The sequence below is a fragment of the Equus quagga genome, chromosome 13, assembly GCF_021613505.1.
Source record: "Equus quagga isolate Etosha38 chromosome 13, UCLA_HA_Equagga_1.0, whole genome shotgun sequence".
Classification (NCBI taxonomy): domain Eukaryota; kingdom Metazoa; phylum Chordata; class Mammalia; order Perissodactyla; family Equidae; genus Equus; species Equus quagga.
Genome location: NC_060279.1, coordinates 32,287,047 through 32,304,378, shown reverse-complemented (window position 1 = coordinate 32,304,378; position 17,332 = coordinate 32,287,047). Strand labels below are relative to the sequence as shown.

The 17,332-nt window shown below is 39.1% G+C and overlaps 1 protein-coding gene across 5 annotated transcripts in view; it reads left to right on the top strand.

The window, feature by feature from the left end:
• Positions 1–2,836: 2,836 nt before the first annotated feature.
• Positions 2,837–17,332, top strand: part of ATF6 (activating transcription factor 6) — a 215,404-nt gene continuing 200,908 nt past the window's right edge. For 2 of the 5 annotated variants that reach the window (XM_046681638.1, XM_046681641.1), the window contains exons 1-4: positions 2,953–3,109; positions 3,595–3,900; positions 13,910–13,986; positions 16,661–16,748. In XM_046681638.1, coding sequence (XP_046537594.1) covers positions 3,849–3,900; positions 13,910–13,986; positions 16,661–16,748 — 217 coding nt within the window. In that variant the 5' untranslated portion in view covers positions 2,953–3,109; positions 3,595–3,848. Of the gene's footprint in view, positions 2,911–2,951; positions 3,110–3,594; positions 3,901–13,909; positions 13,987–16,660; positions 16,749–17,332 lie in introns of those variants that run through there. The other 3 variants (XM_046681639.1, XM_046681640.1, XM_046681642.1) reach the window with 3 other exon arrangements.

Sequence of the window (17,332 nt, the reverse complement as noted above, 5' to 3'; positions counted from 1 at the left end):
AGGCTAGGAGTTATTTGGCTTATTTGGGTGTCAGGAGCATGTCTAGAAGGGGGCATGTGTTCTTGTTTTGCACATCACCTTGGCACCGTGGATTCTTTTTTTTCCTTTTCCTTTTTGCTGAGGAAGATTCACCCTGAGCTAACATCTGTTGCCAATCTTCCTCTTTTTGTATGTGAGCTGCTGTGACAGTATGGCCACTAACAGACGAGTGTTGTAGGTCCCTACAGGAACTGAACCCAGGCTGCCTAAGCAGAGTGCTGAATGTAACCACTAGGCAACCGGGGCTGGCCTGGCATCGTGGATTCTTACCCTGTGGCAAGAGACGCTGCCAGATGCCAGAGCAGAGTCTTTTAAAGTATGGATCTAGGCAAGGGGCTCCTTTATGTCTCTAGACATAAAACTCTCTTTCAAATTTCGTTTCTCTTCCAAGGGTTTAAGTTGAAAGCCAATGAGGAATAAATAGAAGAGAAAGGATTCAATAACATTTAACATCTATGGTTTTTTTTTTTTGTGAGGAGGATTGTCGCTGAGCTAACATCTCTGCCGATCTTCCTCTGTTTTATGTGGGATGCCGCCATAGCATGGCTTAATGAGCAGTGCTAGGTCCATGCCCCAGATTCAGGCATGTGAACCCAAGGTCCCCCAAGCAGAGTGTGCAAACTCAGCCACTACACCACTGGGTTGGCCCCTGTGATTTTTTTTTTAAACCATACTAACTAGAAGGGAAAAGGTCTACAACCACAGCAAATTTCTTGATGAAAATTGAAAATAAAACTTTCCTTGTATTTAAAAAATACTACAGAAAGAAGTCTTATTTAGTGGTAAGACTTTTAAAATTTTGACGTTAAAGTTGGGAACAAGTTAAAAGACGCCTACTCTTGCCTCTGACTTCAATATTGAACTGGAAGTCCTAGCCATTGCAGTAAAATAAAGGGGGAAAAAAGGTTTAAGACTTAGAAAAGAAAAAACTGAACTCACTGATAAATCTTCACATCTCTAAAAGAGGGATAATTAGAAATTATGTGCCTCCTGATATGATGCAAGGAAGTACTTATGAAGTATTCTTGCAAAAGCAAATGAGGAAACAAAAACAAAAGCCAAAACCATGCAATCAAGCCTCTAAATTTAGCTGGCAGTTTACAGGAGCAAATTGCCATGAAGACACAATCAGCAGAATCACAAAGTGGGAAATTCTACAGGACAAATGGCAGATTCTTGTCTCGTGTTTGAAATTTTACATATTCAAGATTCATTTTTTTTAAAAAAGATTACATGTTAAATAGATTTTAACAGGTTAGTGTTTGCATACAATAACTTTTTCTATATAGAAAATCCTAGAGAACTTACAGACAAAATATTAGAATCACATAATTCAGTGAAGTTTTTGGATACAAGATTGCTGTATTAAAATCAATAGTGTTTTCCATACCGCGTCAATAACTGAATAAAAACAAATGATGTGTAAAACTGTAAAACCGTGAAAAAATTTTTAAAAATTTTAATGACGTCACAAGAGGGAAGGATTTCTGAAGCAAGATACAAATAGCAGAGATCATAAACAAAAGATGGATAAAATTGATTACATTGAAATTAAAACCTAGAGGACAAAAACGCCATAAACAAAGATAAGCATTGACCCAGGAGAAGGTATTTGCAACACATATACCAGTTAAATGAATAGAGTAGACTGTCTAAAGATGTACATATCGTTTAGGGAAAGAAAATCCAATAGCAGATTTTATGAAAGATAAGAATGGGCATTTCACAGAAGAGGAAATAGATTTAATAAATACAAAAAGATGCACTACCACTTTAATTGTCGGGGAAATGGAAATTATAGTCACACTCTTCACAGTGGCAAGAAATGTAAAAGTCTGACCACATCTAGTGTTGGTGAGAATATGAAGCAAAGAGAACTCATTACTGCTAGGAAGGGTGTAAATTGGCATAATTTGGCAAATATTAATACTTCTACGACCCAGCATCTATCTTAAAGACATTCTTGCATATATGCACAAGGAGACCCATACAAGGATATATTTTATGTGACAGTAAAAAATTGAAACAATCCACATGTCCATCAGTGGGGAAATGAAAAAAGACATTGTGATATATATGTTCAAAGAAATACTATATAACAGTTAAAACACGGATAGATCATCAAAAATTAATGTTGAAAGAGAAGTGATTTGGAGAACATGAACATGATATGTTTATGTAAATTAACCCCCAAACAACGCTAAATGTATCTATCTATAAACATTTAAGCATGGTAAAAGTAGAAAGAAAAAAGGACCTGAATGATTCCCGTAAGATTCCTAATAGAAGTTCCCTATATAGAGGGAGGGAAATGAAACAGATAAGAAAAAGCAGAGTTCAACTTTATCTGTAATGTTTAATTTCTTATATTATGAAAAATTTGACATGTAAAATGTTAATATTTGTTAATTCTTGGTGATAGGTACACAAATGTTTCATAATTATCTGCACTTTTTGAATAAAAAATAAAATTTTTGAAAATTAAAACCATGAAAACCTGCTGGAGTTCAGTCATGGTGATTTTTCTTTTTTCTTAAAGGCTAAGGCGTCTGACGGATACAGAATGGAAGACTTGTTGGTTTTATGTCAATTTTTGAATTTGCAGTTGGGTGAGAATAAAAGTGTTATAAATTTCACTTTAAGTGAAAACCAGTTAGTTTTCTGATGCTAGAAGGAATAACCTTCAATATAAGGAGATTTCGTGAATTTTTTCCGGGCTTGGGTCCCGGGACTATTTTGTATATTGCGGATTATGTAATCTGTAGTAATCGTCCCGCCACGAGGAGTCTGGAGGATTCTGGGAAGCATTTGTTTTGTTTAGCAACCCTGGGAAAGAGTCCACTCGGTCCTGGAGGGATACGTGTTCTTAAGGTAGAGTGTTTTGAATATTCGCCGCTGAAATGCTTTAAAAAGAAATTCTATTAAGTAGCGTTCTTGAAACTATTTTATCAAACACAGTTCAAATTTTCAGTTAGAGTTCGTGAAGTGTGTAAATTTTCTTCTAAACAGAAACGAAGCTTAAATTTTAGTAACAGAAAGATTGGGAATTTACGTTATTCTAGGTCCGAGGGTAAGTAAACTCGCTAAGACTTTGACTACTAAGTACTGTGCTTTAATAATGCATATTTAGGAGATAGGTTTGAGCGTGGGGAGTTTATCTTTTATATTGCTTTCTTTAAATTTGTTTAAATAAAAGTAGGCTTTCTAGAAGTACATTCATAGTATTTATTATTGCTTACCTCAGATACTGTACCGGTAGAGAGGCAGTTCTAACGAATTTGGAAAAATAGTTGTGTTTTTCTTTCACGCACTTGTGTATATGGAGAATTTTTACATTCATAGCGAGTTATTCGTAAAAATTGAACCGAATTTACTTTCTTAGTCTGTAATTTCGTTTTGAGCTATCTACACTGTACTATTATTAAGAAGGACATTCAGGGAACTAGCCAGTATGTTCTGAGTGGGGTTTTACTTTTCCTTTTTAATATTATCAACACATTTTATTTAACTGAAGTAGTGTTTACGTGTCTTTTCTTTTTTTTTCGTTTAAAATAGCAGGACAGAAAGTGCTGAATACTCCAAAAGGGAAATATTTACTCAGAGATCTGTTTCAATTAGCTGTCGCTGACGTTCCTCCTTTCTGGCTTGCACAAGTTCTCGGGCAGCAGCAGTTTGTCTTCATTCGGCCACCGTCTCGTCAGCTTACGGAGTAGTTTGTCCCTCTGCCGCCGCCGTCCGAGATATTAGTCACCGAGAACGAGGGCAGGGGAGCGTGTGTTTGGGGGGAGCCGGCTGGCGTTGCCGGCACCATGGAGTCACCTTTGAGCCCGGGACTCTCTTACCGGCCGGGAGAAGACTGGGGTGAGTGGGATCTCGGAATGTACGAGGGGTGGCTTCGGGTTTCTTCCTCCCTACTTCCGCCCGCTTGTGGTGACAGGTGTGGGCGAATGTTGCCCAGGGAGCGAGGGCTAACTTGTCGCTTCCGTCCGTGGTCCTAGAAGAGTCAAGCAGAATCGGTCGGTTTCTGCCCTGGCAACAGCGACGTAAAATGTTGTCTGATTGGAATTATTACCGTTTTTCACTGTTTCCCCTGGGAAAGGACCAGGTGATCATTTTGTAGGGGCGGAAACAACATCGCTAAGAAGCATAGGGCAGGATGGCTGTGACCACCAAAAAGGCTGCAGGCTGTTTTCTCAGCGTGTGGGATGTGGGTGACGGTTTCCGTGGAGCGTTTGTGTGTGTGTTTGGTTTGTGAGAGAATATGAATGTATGCAAAAATTTTCATCTCGGAGCTTTCACTGTTGGTCTAGGCTGATGTCTGTCTTGGCAGAGACCCAAAGCACCCAAGCACCTGATCTCGGGTCCTTGATTACCTAGACCTAATACTATAAACGGGTATAATTCTGACTGCCCTCCACATACACCTCTAAATTTTCTTGTTTCCTATATTTTGTTTGCTTTTGTCATCAAGAGGGGTGAAATGGGATGAAGTGGGAATGGGAGTGGAGAAGCTTTGCTCTCTAAATGTTTAGAGGAACCTTTTATTATTCACTTCTTGGTTCTTGGGCTTCCTGTGAATTTAGGATTGCGTAAGTCCCTGAGTGGGCCCTGGAGTGAGCCTACGCCATTCACCTACTTTGAAATTTGGGGGGAACCAAAAGATGATCTTCATCTTTCCCCCTTGGGCCATCAGTCTCGGTAGCAAGAGTGTAATCTCAATTCTCTTTATTGAACTGAAGTCCTCATTTAATTTTCCAAGGGCAGAACTTCTCTTAAATTATGTACGTTAGAGATTTATTTCAGGCCTTTGGTAGATTTTCTAGGAGTTGTTGGAAAAACTTTAGACTGTCTGTTCCAGTCTTATATTTTCGCGAGCCAAATATAATACTGTAGTAATGGTAACAATGACAGTTTATTTAGTACTTTGTGTCAGGTGCCCTGCTAAGCTCTTGAGTGCGTTATCTTATTTAGTCCTCCCAACAGCCAAAGAGGTACTGTTATTTTATAGATGGGGAAACTGAGGCTGAGAGAGGTTGAATGCTCAGAGTCTTATAGCCAGTAAGTGGCAGAAGCAGGGTCAGAATCAGGTTTGTCTGCCTCCAAAGTCTGTGTTCTAAGTCACTGTTCTATAATGCTTTCCTAAATTATTTCTACAGATTTGATTCTTCCCAAGATCTCCCCAGTTAGTAACGAATCTTCTTCAATATATCGGGTAGTTATGATTTGTTTTTTCAGCTCGTCAGCTATTACATTTTCATGATATTTCTTCAACTGTAGGGCACTTCCTGATAGCATTATTATATTTTGTCTTCTGATACCCAGGCTGCATTTTCCTGACTTTTCTGATCAGTTGACTCATAGTCCTAAGGTTCTTTAACAGAGCATTCAGTTCTTTGTAGTCGGTTCACTGACTCAGCTCAGGTATCCTGCCCTGCCCCTCCCTGAAAGTGCCCATTTCCCATTGTTTTCCAGGCTTCCCTTTTCAAACTGTTAACAGTCGTCTCTTAGTTGGACATGTTAATTCTGATTTCTTAGGTCTTCAGGAAGCAGGATAGATTTTGCAGGCACCAGAGTGAAACGCTGAGGTCTGCTGGTGTTTCTCAGTAGTATATGGATTCTTTCTCTGGGAGTTACCATACTGATTTATGGGGCTTTTCTTTTTTTTTAGAAGCTGGCCAGTTAAATTTTAAAAAATCAGGTTATGTAATTAGTACTTCTTGTGACTCTGACAACTTTGAATAATTTAAATAAAGTGATTGGCTCAGAATAGCCTATAATGGAATGTGCTTTTTCCCTTTAACCTGGGTAATGAAATTTAGAGCAGGGGTTTGCAAACATTTTCTGTAAAATTTCAGATAGTAAATATTTTAGGCTTTGTGGCCATGTGGTCTCTGTTGTAACTATTCAACTCTGCTGTTGTAGTGCAGAAGCAGCCGTACACAGTGTAAATGGAGCGTGGAAATGAACATGACTGTGTTCCCGTACAACTTTATTTATGGGCACTGAAATTTGAATTTCATGGAATTATTTTTAATGCTTAATAGGCTTTATTTTTAGTACAGTTTTAGAATTTAGGAATAATTGAATGGATAGTACATAGGGTTCCATATACACCCCCCTTCTCTAGTTTCCCCTATTGGTAACATCTTGCATCCCTGTAGTAGTACATTTGTTAGAATTGATAAGCCAGTATTGATGTGGTATCATTAACTAAAGTCCATAGTTTACATTAAGGTTCTCTCTGTGTTGTATGTTCTGTGGGTTTTGACAAATGCCTGATGTCATGTATCTACCATTTCAGTATCATACAGAATAGTTTCACTGCCCTAAAAATCTCCTGTGCTCCACCCATTCATCTCTCCCTCCCTCCTCCTGAGCCCCCAGCATCCACTGATCTTTTCACTGTCTCTCTAGTTTTGCCTTTTCCTGAATGTCGTATAGTTGGAATCATACAGTGTGTAGCCTTTTCAAATTGACTTCTTTCATTTAGCAATATGCATTTAAGGTCCTTCTTTGTCTTTTTGTGGCTTGGTAGCTCATTTCTTTTTAGTGCTGAATAGTGTTCATTGTATGGATGTACCAAAGTGTATTAGTCTCTCAGCCTACCACAATAAAATGCCATAGACTGGGCGGCTTAAACAACAGAAATTTATTTTCTAACAGTTCTGGAGGCTGGAAGTATGAGATCAGGTGCTAGCATGGTCGGGTTCTGGTGAGGGCTCTCTTCTTGGCTTGGAGATGGCTACCTTCTCACTGTGTCTTCACAAGACAGAGGAGTGGGAGGGGAAAGAGAGAGAGGAAGAGGGAGGAGGAGTGGGGGAGCAGGGGAGAGAAGAGAGGAGAGGGGAAGAGGGAGAGGCCACAGTCCTGTCAGATTAGGGTCTCATTCTCATATCGTCATTTAACCTTGATTACCTCTTAAAGACCCCCCTCTCTGGATGCAGTCACATTGGGGATTAGGACTTCAACATAGAAATTTTGGGGGGGGAGCACAGTTCGGGCCATAGCACACAGTTTGTTTATCCATTTACCTACTGAAGAACATCTTGGTTGCTTTCAAATGCTGGCAGTTATATATTAAGCTGCTATAAATATTCATGTGCAGCTTTTTGTGTGGACATAGTTTTCATATCTTGGTACATACCAAGAAGCAGGATTGCTGGATCGTGTGATAAGAGTTTCATGTTTCGTTTTGTAAGAAACTTGCAACCTGTCTTCCAAAGTGGCTGTACCATTTTGCGTTCCCACCAGCAGTGAATGAATGTTCCTGTTGCTCCGTATCCTCGTCGGCATCTGGTGTTGCCAGTATTTTGGATTTTAGCCATTCTAATAGGTGTGTAGTGGTATCTCATTGTTCTGTCAGTTCCCTGATAACATATGATGTGGAGCATCTTTTCATATGCTTATTTATCACGTGTATATCTTCCCTTTCCTCTCTTCTTCCCTCCCTTCCTCCTGGTCTTTCTCGCATTTGTGCAAAAGCCACTTTTTTTTGCCACGTGGAAGATATGTGTACGGAGATCAGAAGCGTCTATCTGCTCCTGTGGTTTCTTTTATATACTCAGTCTTTTTTGTGAAAGTTCTCTGTGTCTTCTCACACTGACGAAAACCTGACTCCCCTGATGACACTGCTTTCCCTAAAGACCTGGTGAATGGCAGCTATTTTCTTTTTTTTTTTAAAGATTTTATTTTTTCCTTTTTCTCCCCAAAGCCCCCTGGTACATAGCTGTATATTCTTCGTTGTGGGTCCTTCTAGTTATGGCATGTGGGACGCTGCCTCAGCGTGGTTTGATGAGCAGTGCATGTCCGTGCCCAGGATTCGAACCAACGAAACACTGGGCCGCCTGCAGGGGAGTGAGCACATTTAACACTCTGCCACGGGGCCAGCCCCTATGGCGGCTATTTTCATTCTCAGAACCTTTTTACCATTAGGGCCTCTGAACGTGGGATAGGTGTCTTCCTTGTTCTTCACTACTCTTTCAGATCTTTCTCCTTTTGTCCTCCCTAAAAACATCCAGGTTTAAATCTTACAGTGTCGCAAAATGCTGTCCACTACTTTTCCCTGTTACAGTCATCTGCTGATTCCTGGTTCATTCTCCATCACTTTTTGAAAAATTTTAGCTCCTAGCTTACTGTCACTTTCTCCAGCGCTCCTTCCCTCATGATTCTTGGATGATTTCAGTATTCTCAGAGGAGATCCTTCAAATACCCTGATCTCTCATTTTCTGGGCCTCCTCTCCATGAGAGATCTTGCCTTCTGCCCTGTCTCAGCCATTTAGTCCCCTGATCATAAGTCGAAACCTTGTCATTACTAATAACATAACCTCAGTTTCAAACATCCCACTCTGACCACCACCTCCTATCTTACCAGCTCACTCCCTTTAGTATTCCATCAGGACTTCAACCCTGCTGAGATTCTGCCATCTTTTCACTGTCCCTCGTCCCCTCTGTATCATCACTTCTCCCTTACCTAGTTTAAATTCCACGGACAATCATTGTAACCATTCCCTCGCTTACACCCTCAGTGTCCTTGTCTCCCTCTTGTTTTGTAGTTCTCTCTTGGATAAACCACAACCTTGGTTAAATCCAACTCTGCCTACTCCACGCCTGCTTGTTTGGCTGAATGTGGCTGAAAAAAAAATCAACCATGCTGATTGGTCTCACTTTAAATTTATAGTACTAACCTGGAATAGGCCCTCAAGTGTTACCTGGCCGGTTGTATTTCCCTGGTCCTCTCATTCTCTCTCTCACTCTGATGATTGTTTTTATAAAGTTTCTTCTCTCTTCAGACCTCTAGCACCTCCTCCCCCTGCCTTTGAATCGGAAGAGAGCTTCCACAATCTCCCACACCTCAGCTACCCAGCTATCAGCATATTTGCCTTCCCTTCTTTGCTGGGAATGAGTGGCCTCTTGCTCCCGGCTAGAGCCAGTCCTTTCCAGCGTGCTTTAGATCCCTCCTCCTTTATTCAAGAATATTGCTCAAGCTCTTCTTCCTTCTGTTTCCTGCAACATCATTTCCCTCCCTACTAGATCGTCTCTATCAGTCAATGAACATGTAGTTGCTGCTCCTAACCAGAGTGAAAAAAAGCAAAAAAAAAAAAGCAAACCCAAACCCTCTGTGGATGTTACTTCCCCTCTAGCTACTACTGCATTTCTCTTCTTTATTTTACAGCAGAATTCTTTAAAAAAAAATTTGTGTTCACTGACTCCAGTTTCTCTTCTCTCGTTGTCTCTTGAACTCACTGCAGTCAGGCTCCACCACTCTACCAAAACTGCTCTTTCTCAGGTCTCCACTGATTTCCACTTTGTTAAACCCAGTGGCCATTCTCATCTTATTAAACTTCTAAGAAGAAAATTAATAAATGGTCAAGGTGGAGGTTGGCTGGGAAAGCTTGCTGAGCAAAGTAAAAATAATAGCTACTATAGTTTACTACTGTTAAGGGAAATCTAAGTATTGATAGTGTGGGATTGGTGAAAAGGGTACAGGCAATAGATTTAGAGATACTTTAGAGGTAACCAGCACCACCACTTTCTTATGGATCCTTCTGGAATATTCTGTAGATATACAAATGTATTTATCAATCCACTCTCAGTTTTTTTTTGAGTTCAAAAACCACAGAAAAGTTAAAAGATAGTACAGTGATAACGTGTATTTCCCTCATCTAGATTTACCAACTGTTAACATCCTGCCATACTCACTTTTTCTCTCAATATTACCCACATTTCCCTCTTCTTTCACCACCTGAAAGTAGGCCACAGATAATACGAAACTTCTAAACACTTTACCATGTATCTCCTATGAACAAGGAAATATATATTTTTAAAAAGCATGAATTCATACTAATACTTACAGTTCAAAGTCAGCAGTACAGAGTTCTTTCTCACCTTCTTGCATTATATACTTATATTTCTCCTCTCCTACTGTGAAAATCCTGATTCCCAATAACATCTTATATTTTTATAGGCTCACTTTAGCTGTTCTGTTGAAAACAGACTGAAGGACGGGCAAGGGCAGAAGCAAGGAAACTGTTTGGAGACTACTGTAACAACCCCAGTGAATTATGTCTACTGGTAACAGTGGATGTAATGGAAGTGGTTGGATTATGGATATATACACATACACACACATATACACATGTATGTATTCATTTAAATTTTAAATTTTGAAATGGTTTCAAACCTACAGAAAATTTGTAAGAACAGTACAAAGAACTATTGCATGGAGGCCAGCCCGGTGGCTGAGTGGTTAAGTTCACACGCTCTGCTTTAGTGGCCCAGGGTTTCACTGGTTCGGATCCTGGGCGCAGACATGGCGCCACTCATCAGGCCACGTTGAGGTGGCGTCCCACATGCCACAACTAGAAGGACTCACGACTGAAAAAATGTGCAAAAATGTACTGGGGGGATTTGGGGAGAAAAAGCAGAAAAAAAAAAGATAGGCAAGAGTTGTTAGCTCAGGTGCCAGTCTTAAAAAAAACCAAAACTATTGCATGCCCTTCACCCAGATTCCCTAATTGTTAAATTTTACTACGTTTGCCTATTTCTCTTTCTTTAGAGAGAGAGAGAGACAGAGAGATGTGTTGACCCATTACCCTTAAATACTGCAGTAGGTACTCCCTCCCCCCAAATCGAGGATAGTCCTATATTACTACTATAGGCTCCTTCCAGTCAGGAAATAAACATTGATACAACATTACCATCCAGTTCACAGATAGCATTCCCATTTTGCCATCTGTCTTAATAATGGCTCTTTTTCCTTTCTTGACCAGGATCCTACCTGCAAACACACATTGCTTTTACTCATCATGTCCCCTTAGTGTCCTTCAATCTGGAATGGTTCCTTAGTCTTTTCTGTCTCTCATGTCCTTGACAGTCTTAAGAGTACAGGTCTTTTATTCTATAAGATGACCTTAAATGTGGGTCTGTCTGTTGTTTCCTCATGACCAGAATCAGGCCATGCATCCGTGCAGGAATGCTAGAGAAATGATGCTGTGCTCTTCTCAGTGTGTTGCATTTGGAGGCACACTGTGTTGACCTGTCCCAAGGTGATGTTCACCTTGAGCACATGGTCAAGTTGGTATCTCCCAGGTTTTTCCACTGTAAAGTCACTGTTTCCCCTTTAGTATTTGATTACTATTTTGAAGGAGATATATGACATGACACCAATATCTTGTTCCTTATTAAACCTCCACCCAGCAGCCCTAGCCTCCATTGATAACTCCAGCTTATATCAACTACCACTCTAATGCCAAATGGTGATTCCCTCTATCATTCTGTCCACGTTTATTAATTGACATTGTAACTGTAAGAAGGAACTTTATGTATGTATGTATTTATTTATTTCATTATGGACCCATTGATTCCTATTTGATTCAATGGGTTGTAATCTGGTATTCTCATTTTATTTTGATGCTCAAATATTCCCAGTTTTGACCAGTGGGAGTCTATTTATATCAGCTTGTGTATTCTTTTGATGTGTTCCCATTATTCTGTGAGAATTTTCTTATTTTCCGTCACAACAAGATTTTCTGGTGTTATCTTGCACTTTTCCTGCTTCAACCCTGGAATCAGCCGTTTTTCCAAGGAGTCCTTTAGTGGACTTCCAGTTAGTGAGGGATAGTACTTAGTACCAAGATCTGAGCGCACAGTATTTTCATTGCTACTGGGATATCATTGCTTCTAGGACCTGTCAGCAGACAGAACTAGGAAATATATGTACCTATATGTGTACACAAGCATCTGTAACTCTTCCTGTGTATGTATATTTTTTAAAAATGAGTTCATACTAATAGTTCTAATTCCAGTCCAACATCTTAGGGTTCTTTTCTCAGACAGTGAGAAAATCCATTCTCAGATAGTGAGAAACCTCACTCCAGTTATTTTAGATACGTTTGATCGTTTGCTCAATTGATTAATGTATTTATTCCGTGTGCCACTCAGGCTGCCTCTTCCATCTACCGTTTTGTTCTCCCTCCCACAGCCCCATTTCCTTGGCAGCCTGGGCATGCTGCCACCTCCACTGGGCAGCCCCCTCTCCTGCACCATCCCATTTCCTTGGATACCAGTCACACCCTTGCCGCAGATGCTGACACACAAAACTCCATCTCCCTCCTTGCACTGCTTCCTTGGAAGGTGACATCTCTGTGTTGGGAGGGGTAGGGAAGGAAGAATGGGAAGGAAAGGTAAGAAGCCAGACTACAGATAGGCAGTTAGAAGACAGAGCTGCTAGTAGATGGAATATAAAGAGTGAGGGAAGAGAAGTAAACAGTGACTGCAAGGTTTTTGGCCTGAGCTACTGGGAGAATTGAATTGTCCTTAACTGAGATGAGGACAGAACAGTAGGAGGTTTGGCGGGGATGAGCAGAAGCTCAGTTTTGGATGTGTTAAATTTGAGATATCCAAGAGAAGATGTCCAAGAGAAGATGTAGAATACTCAGCGTGTGTACATGCCTCTTGAGGTGTGGGCTGGAGATGTGTACTTGGGAATCCTTGGCATTTAGATGCTATTTAAAGACATGCACTCAGCTGAGATCACAAAGGGAGTGGAATAGATAGAAAAGTTTATGCTGAGCCCGGGGACAATTTCGTGTTAGAGAGATGAGGAGGAACCGGCAAGGTAAGGTCAATTAGGGAGGCAGGAGGAAACCTAAGGGAGTGTAGTAATTTGAAAGCCAAGTGAAGCAAATGCTTCAATTAATGTGAAAGGATCACCTGTGTCAAATGCTGCTGATAGGTTAAGTAAGCTGAGGACCATGAGTCTGCCCTTGACCTTGGTGACATTGGTAATTGTGGTGTGTATGTGGGAGGGAGCTTGAGTAGGTTCAAGAAAGAATGGGAGAAAAGAAATGAGAGACAGCAGGTATAGACAACTCTTTCAAGGAGTTTCAGCCTATATATGAGGTCCAGAGCCATAGATAAATGATAAATAGTTATCTATGTATGTGTTCTCTGGCTCTGCAGCTGAGTTTAAGCTAGTCCTTTTCTGCAAATTGTATAAATAACCTTTCATTATTACTACACACAAAATTTTTGCTATGTATTATTTTATTTTAGGTTGGTGAAGTATTTCTGTCATTGGCTGAGTTAATAATAGACGGGCAGTGTGGTTTCTATATATGTGAAATGAAGAAATCACCAGAGCAGGTTCAGTGTTACAGTTCAGCAGTTACAGGGGGTACAAAGGCAAACTTAGATTTGGAAAACTCCTCAAGGTTCTCGAAGTTCTGAAAATGTTAGAGAAAATAGATACTTACAGATTGTACACTAATCAGCCTTCTTTGGCCTTGTCAGCATTTCATCCTCTCTCCAGAAAGTTTCAGCCTAGTTTATTGAAGAATATTTTCTGTGTCCATAAATTTCTTCATTTATAATGAAATCTTATTAGGAAATTGGAATAGTTAGATTTGCTGAAATAGGTGAATGAGTCTTTTATCGTTTAGTTGGAAAATTGGTTGTACCCTTAACCTGAGGCCTGGATGGCAAATACACAGTATATGTGCTGTCATATTTCTTTCCTGTCATTGCGACTGATCAGCCACATTACTCTTTTGTGCTGAGCTCAGATGTAGCCTCAGAATTTGTGTTAGTAATGTTCCAGAAAGTCACTACCAATGAGTCTAATGTGACATGACGTAAAACCTATTTTTTAATCTTGGTGTAAGGATTTAGTTCACAAGATAAAAATTATGTGGAAAACAACATGTAAATTAGAAACCAGCTTTGATTGGTTGTTATTCACACTGCTAGAGTTTCTCAGTAAAGTAATGGCTAATAAGAAACGCTAATAGAGCTGACATAGGGGTACAGTGCTTATTCTTTTGTCAAAACATTGAATTGACAGTTAATCTCTATTCTTTGCTTTTGTCCAAAGACTCGACTCTATTTGCTGAACTTGGCTATTTCACGGACACTGATGACCTGCAATTGGATGCAGCAAATGAAACTTATGTAAGTATTTACTAAAGGAGAAATACTGAATAATGTGATATTTAATCTTTACCCTAATTATTGCAAGAAGGTTTCAGGATAACAGGTTTAGGCTAGTCATTTAGGTTTAAATAACTTTTAGCATTAAGTATGAAAGTTAGTAGCCGTTTTGTAGTCAGTAAATTTAGGATTATAGAAATTGAGTTGGTCTTGGTGTGAAAAAACTTATATTCTAAGTCCACCTTTGGCCTCGGGTGGGTGACCTTGGAAAAGTCACTTAACTGCCTACTTCTTAGTTTTTGTAGCCACTTTGCTGCATAAGGGAAATGGTGATGTTAAGGGGTGTATGTGAGTCACAGACCCAGTCAGGTGGAACTTACTAACTTCCTTTTTAGAAGTTACATATCCTTAGGGTAGAAAGCTCTGAAACTTAGATATGTCCTTATTTTTTGCCTTTGAACAGTTAGAAGTCTCTGTAAAAGCTATTATTATAGCACTCTAAGTCCTCAAAAATATCTTATATTTTCCTTTCTGCATTAGTACATACGTATTAGTACATAGTATATTGGCCTATAGAACTTATTTTGTCTTATTCTTTAATGGATGAGGTGCTGTTTCACTTGGGAGGTAATTCAAGTGAACGGAGTGCTTTTATATGCACATCAATCAGGCTGAATATTTATCGCTTATTTTTTAAGCCCTTATTAACCTGAGTATAAAAATATATAATGCTTGCTTGGTGAGTTTTTCAGACATTTCTCAAAGAACAGTTTAGCACTTATTTTACTATGAATCAATAGAAGAGTAAAAACACGTGATGTATTTTTTTTATCAGTGCATGAGATCTTCATGGTTTTTGTTTACTTTGTGAGATGCTTTAGAATGGGGTCTGTTGATTAAATTGGCTTTTATTCTTGGCTGGTTGCCTAAGCAACTGATATTCTTTTACAGTCTCTACAGCCTAAAACCATCAAGAAACGGTGTAGTAAATTTGAAAGAGTCAGGAAAATATGAGCCTGATTTTGTAACTAACATTCTTATCTTAACGCAAGTCACCCAGTTGTTCATTTCCTTAGTTTTTCTAGTATACAATGAATGGATTGGATTAGGTGGTTTCTGAGGGCCCTTTCTAGCTTTAAAATTGTGTCATTCTTCTTCCACACAGCAGTAGAGTTTCCCATGAGAAGTCAGTGAAGAGCCAGAGTATATAAGTAGCAATATGTTTCACTTTACATACAATGGGCCTGTTAAATTTCCACCCAGATAGAATCCTTATGCTATAAAAGGTATTTGACATTTTGGGCTGAAGACTGAGTGAGAAGCACCCCTAAAGTAGGTCATGCCCCCTGTTGCACGTGTTCAAGTACTGCCAGCACTCAGGCAAGGCTCAGTGCTCGATTTACCGAGGCTGAGAAAGTTTAAGGATGTTTTGGTTGCTGAAAGTACAAGGCTGCTTAATTTTTTGATATGTAGATTCAAATAAGAGAAGAAAAGCAAAGGACATTGATTTGCACAGTGTTTCCTTCATGATTTAAGTAGTTTCTTCTTTTTTTTAATGTGAACTTCTACACATTCTCTTTATATAACTTGCAGCAGTTTTTACTCACTTAAGGGAAGTTTCCCTTCTCTCCTGCAGTTACATTCTCGGTAAAAATAAATGACACAGTAGACATTTTGAACTGATAGTGTTATTCTGGAAATTATTACCAAATAGTTGTTAATAATTACTAGATTAATCTTTACTTCTTGCCTAAGGCTTGCTTGCTTTCTTGTTGATGTTCTGTTATCTGTTATGTTAAGTTGATACTGACTGCCTTTTGACTCTGTTGTACTGTTTATATATTAAGTTTACTTCCGTCCTTGTCTCCATAACTCCAGGTGCTTAAAATAATAGTTGGTAGCATCTTGATCTCAGACTCATGTGAGGGCTCTGAAATCTTGTGGCAGTTCTTTATGTATGTATATAGTTTAAGGTAGTCATTGAGATGATCCAGAATATGCTTATATTTAAGTAAAAATAATTTACCATCTAAATAAAAAGAAAGTAAGTGTTCCTCTAAAAGGTTTGTTGACCCTGTTTGAGAAACTTAGTTTTCTTCTAGGATTAAACAAATTTTAGAAATTTTACTTTAGAGATTTGTAAAGTACAGAACAGTAGAAAAAAGAAAATTACCCATCTTCCTATGGATCTCTTCCTTCTTGCATAACCATTTTAATATTTGGTCTATTTGAAGGTTCAGTTAAAGTCTCTTTATGATTCCTGCATCTCTTTAGGATACATCTATATTCTTTCTGTTGTGTAGAGAGGTGATGTTGTAAATACACATTTGCTTTGACCTGTTTTCCTTACTGGCAATGGGAAAACTTATTTTGCTGGATCTCCCTTAAAAAGATGTATTTTGTGACTCTTGTAATGATCTGTTCCCATTGGAAAGAATGAGACCAACTGAATCTTCTAGGTGTTGAATCCATTACCTCCTTCCTAGTTGTTACTGTCGTGCTTCATGTAACTGAATTGGTTTATCTCTGTGCTATCCAAGATGTATTCTCAAGATGAACAAATTGACTTAGAAAATTATTTTTGCTAAGTTGGGTAATAGTGGTTATATTATTTATTGCAAATTGTGTTCGACAGTTTGATTTCTAGATGTATATATTTTATTCTAATATTCTTTTGCTGATTTGAAACCTACAGGAGAACAATTTTGATAATCTTGACTTTGATTTGGATTTGATGCCTTGGGAAACAGGCATTTGGGACATCAACAACCAAATCTGTACAGGTAATGATGTATTTCTTTGGTAGAAACTTTAAACAGATCTGTTTTATTTTATAGTTTGATAATAGTCAAAATTAAGTGGGGTTACTGGGCTGCTTTGATGAGTTAAAAAATTCCAGGAACTATATATTCTACTTCTGGTGTGGCACTGCATGCATAAATTTCTTGTCAAAGTGGATATAAGGAATTTCATAGTTATGTTTCAGTCGCATAATAAATAAAGAATTTTTATCTGAAATACTGATTTTGAATTATATATCGTATCTGTTTAAGAGATTAACCTATCTGAGAACCAGACAGAACTTAGGGAATCAGAGGGAAGATGCTTGGGGATCCCAGAACTTAGGAACTTGGTGTAGGGGTTCCATGCATTTGAAGTACATACTTCTGAGGAGGGGGCACTACCTGACTGACATTGGTATCGTTAAGGGGGCCTGAGGAGGTGGGTTTTGGGTATGCTGAAAGAAGCTGGAACCTGGAGCAACTGTCACTTCTGCGATAAAGCTGATGGGAGGATGAAGAAAGCCCTTCTCCCCTTCTACTTTTTAGCATCCTTCTAGTATCCCCTATTGGCAGGAAACCAGCTG